The following is a 4,625-nucleotide window of genomic DNA, read 5'->3' as shown; positions in this document are numbered from 1 at the left end:
CGGGCTACTAACCCCAAGGTTCCGAGTTCGATTCACGGCAGCGACCTGATTAATAGTATTAATAATAATAATATAATAATAGTAACATCATTAGGAATGAGAACCCAGGTTCGAAATTTCCCCAAGACACCTGATGAAGGCTGGAGGGTATATCAGCCGAAACGTTGTGTTAGCAACAAACAAGATGAGGACAAATATCCGTCAAATGTAAATAATGTATCTGATGAAACCTCTAACACTATTCATTTGTGTCCCTCTATTTTCTGGTTGCAAATCCTGCCATAACGTATTCTTGCCTTTATATTCTTCTCAGGTTAATGAAACACTTATTAGCTGGATTTGGTACAATAGCTCATGTACTAATGTCTACCATTATTATTATTATTGAGTGAGAGAGCAGTGCATGCCATCAAAGTGACACTGGGGTAAAATATATGAAGCCCATTATACCCATCATGACTACCCGTCTGATAAGGGTACACCAGGCACATGCATCACAACCATATGTGCGCGACATGGTGATCCCATATCAAGATAAACAGCGCATGACCTCGCAGGTGGGTCCCAGTTAGAATTATTTTCTTCAGGGTGAGTCACCCATCCCGCTCAAAAGGTCCCTGAATAAGGTTTGTTTAAGGATGTTGAGCAAAACACCCATGTTTCCAAAGGTGAATTATTCAAACCCCAAAGAATTCCTCTCAACACATGGTTATGATGCTCCCCCACTACTTCTGCTCATGATCAGAGATGCACATATCGTCAGCCACCAAGGGACATGCTCAACTACTTAAGGTCAAACAACTGACAAGCAAATCAGTGGTATTAAGCAGAATATTTGTTGTAGCCCATCTTTTATACCAAGACAAAATAATGTACTATTGTTATTGTTGTTGTTATTAATATTATTATTATTATTTTATTTTTTATTTTATACTTTAAAAATTTTTTTTTTCAGAGGGTTTCACTCATCAAGGCCACCGAAATGATCAAGGATCCAAGCCACAACAAATCAACAATTGGCATTCTAATGCTTATACCAGTTGGCCACCAAAAGAACCAAGACCTCAATCTTTTGAAGCCTCTAACAATAGGTTTCCTAACACCTATGGCAACAGACCTCCAAATCCACCTAACAATTGGTCGACAAATCCCCCTAACCAGTGGCCCTCAAATCCTGCAAACAGTTGGGGCCAAACTGGGACCAATAACTGGCCTTCTACAAATGGTCCTAACAAATGGCCAAGAACCCCAAACAGTTGGTCTCAAGGTACCTCAAACAGTTGGTCTCAAGGTACCCCAAACAGCTGGTCTCAAAGTACCCCAAATAATTGGTCTCAGAATACCCCAAATAACTGGTCCTTGAATGCTCCAAATAATTGGTCCCAAAATAATCCTAACACTTCATTCCAAAATACCCCAAACAGTTCAACTCAAATGACCCCTAATAACTGGCCTGCACTGAATAGTTGGACCCAAAATAATCCTAATAGTTGGTCTCAAAATACTCCTAACATTTCAGCACAAAATATCCCTCATGGCTCATCTCAAATTAATCCTAATACCTGGTCTTCAAACTGGCCTACCAATTGGTCTTCTAATCCTAACAGTCTTCCCCCAAATCCTTTTAGCGTTCCCCCACCAAATATTTTGAATAGCTCCTCCTCAAACTCCATGAGCCAACCATCTGCCGCACTCCCAAACAACCCTCCTCCAAATGCACCAAGCTGGACTCAAAATTCTTTTGCTCAGACACAAAGATTTCTTCCCAATACCAACCAGTGGCCTCCTCAACAAGCAGGAAATGTTAATACTGGGACTAACAATCCAAATTTTAATTCTTAAATACCAGAAGGCTCTCAATTAACGAGCAACGATGGATGTAATTTGCTTAATAAATATTCATGGTTCAGCTGCATTCGTCTGATCTTGCTTGAACAATTGTACAAGATGTTGCAAAATTACCTCTCAATTCTTGAGAACTGTTCCAACAGTAAACATTTGCTGTGTATCAGTCTGAACTATGATGAGAACTGCAAAAAAAAAAACAAAAACATCCAAAGAATGGTAAAACATTAACTGCAAGATATTCCATTACCACTTGCCTTACTTCACTAATGCCACGACAATGGCTACGCTTCCTTATATATGTGTGTGTGGGTATCATTATCACCCACTTTTCCCTGCTTGCACTAATTGGATGGAATATGTTGAGGCAGAGTTTTTGTTATTGGTAACCTTCCTGCTGCCAACCCTTGCTTGTTTCTAAGGAAGGTCATAGTTCTCCATGGCCAGACATGCTTTTTATGGAAGGTTGGAAACAAACAGCTCTGCTTATAGGATGATGATGCTCCTTTACAACCATCATGTCATGTCTAAACAAGAGCTGACACACGCATACTCACACACACACACATGATTTATATCAGGATTGTTGGCTGCCAGTTGATTCATTGAGTTGTTACTATATGGAGGACATCCTACCCCACCCCTGAATCCAGTATGAGTTACAGAAAAAAAAATCTGGTTCAATCCTCCATGTAACCTAGAAGTCTCAGCTAACATAGGTGGTTTCTGCTTCCTGGCTTTAATCAAGACATTTTCCAAGAAACCATTTGCATTATAAGCTCTTCAATCCCCACAATGTAATGGTCATTTACTCTTGCTTAGATAAATCACTTCAAATATCACATGCTATAGTAAACACAAATACCTATAAAGCCTCCTATTCATGCTCTAACCTGTAACTCGAAATCCTACCAAATACCAACTGCGATGATCCTGCCTCTCAAAGGCTGTAGTCTGTAGAACTACCCTCACCCCATCAGTATCACAGCCAGTCGTTTTAAGAGAAGTTATACATAGCATATGCACTTGTCCACATGCAGGATAAGGAAAATTCCATTTCTGTGTTCCACTTCATTTGGATACTCCAGAACAACTTCTCCCACATCAAATGGAGTATTGACAGGACCCCACTTTACTCACCTGGAACTCACAGTTGCCAATTCTGTTTCCTTGAAAGACTACATATACTCTACCTCCCAGCAGTATCCATCAACAAGACGAATTAACTATGTTACTGTTATCACCAGAGGTGCCCTGATAATGATAATCCAGATATACCACTCTAGGACTGGCTGCCCACCACACAAGGGGAGGGTATTTAATCCATGCCACTTGTATAAACTACAGCTGTAGCCCTGTTGGTCATCCAGCTTCAATTTTAACCTAACATTTTGTCCTAATGCTATCAAATCTGGTTACTCTGAAGTAAAGAGTACTGCTGTTATTGTATTAACGCTCCACTGAACAGTGACTGAACTTCTAAACTGTGACAACACCCCACCCTATCATGTGTGGCACCAAATGGAATGATCTGATATTGAATACATGACACTGTGACAGCTCATTGCCAACATACAGTCTGAACACGTGGGCCTAAGAATAAAGAAAAGATCTGGTATTACTTCCTTACCATCAACTCTATGTAAACTGTGGTGACCATTAGAAGCCCAATAACTTAAGCTAGTTTGAATTTGTCTCAAATCCCTCACTCTTCCAATTTATGATGAAATAGGCTCATCCAATGCACCCACAAAATTTGAAACCATGTTGCAGCTGAGTCAAACTTATTAAGAAATGTAACTCTACCGAGTGTGATGAGTACCCCTTTTGCTTGTCCACATAATATATATCATCATCATCATCGTCGTTTAACATCTGCTTTCCATGCTGGCATGGGTTTGACTGAGAACTGGCAAACCAGGAGGCTGCACCAATCTGATTTGACAAGGTTTCTACAGCTGGATGCCCTTAATGCCAATCACTCCGAGAGTCTAGTGGGTGCTTTTTACGGGTGCCAGTCAGGTGGCACTGGCTTTGGACACGCTTGAATGGTACTTTTTACGTGCCACCAGCATGGGTGTCAGTCAGGCGGCACTGGCATATATGTACATATTTACTTAATTGGCAAGAGTTACAAAGTAATGAAGTGGGAATGTACAAAACTCTCAGCCATTGAGTAACTTTGTAACTTCTATTGATTAAATAAAAAATATATATTCATGTTTCAAGTTCTACTATCCTGTTTCTTTTATCAAACTTTAGTGTGTCTGCGCATGTGTATGTATAATATATATATATATATATTTAGTTTTATTAATATTTAGCAGAAGTAACAGAGTGACTCGATGTCTGAGACTCTCATGCACTTATCTATCAGCGAATGAAGCACTCTGACCTTGAGTCACTCTGTTATACATTATTTACATTTGACGAATATTTGTCCTCATCTTGTTTGTTGTTAACACAACGTTTCGGCTGATATACCCTCCAGCCTTCATCAGGTGTTTTGGGGAAATTTCGAACCTGGGTATTCCTAAGGTATTTTTTGATATTTATATAATTATTCAGGTCACTGCCTTGAATCGAACTTGGAATCTTGGTGTTAGTAGCCCGTGCTTTTAACCACTACGCCATATGCCCATGGGTAATTATGGAGTGAATTTTAGGGTTTATGAATCTAATATTTTCCTATCCTTCCTTAATACCGGTTCCCACGTGTTACTCATATTTGCACTCGGTCTGCTTTGGAGGTTGTTGTGTCCTAGCATATGTGCTGCCTC

General features: G+C 39.9%; 1 protein-coding gene across 1 annotated transcript in view; it reads left to right on the top strand.

Annotated features, from left to right (window-relative positions):
* LOC106868703 (uncharacterized) overlaps positions 1-4,073 on the top strand; it is a 20,190-nt gene extending 16,117 nt beyond the window's left edge. The window contains exon 9 of the mRNA XM_014914090.2: positions 956-4,073. Coding sequence (XP_014769576.1) covers positions 956-1,842 — 887 coding nt within the window. The 3' untranslated portion in view covers positions 1,843-4,073. The remainder of the gene's footprint in view (positions 1-955) is intronic.
* Positions 4,074-4,625: the final 552 nt, after the last annotated feature.

This window comes from Octopus bimaculoides, chromosome 5, assembly GCF_001194135.2.
Source record: "Octopus bimaculoides isolate UCB-OBI-ISO-001 chromosome 5, ASM119413v2, whole genome shotgun sequence".
In the NCBI taxonomy this organism is placed as follows: domain Eukaryota; kingdom Metazoa; phylum Mollusca; class Cephalopoda; order Octopoda; family Octopodidae; genus Octopus; species Octopus bimaculoides.
This window is presented reverse-complemented; position numbering and strand designations above follow the sequence as displayed.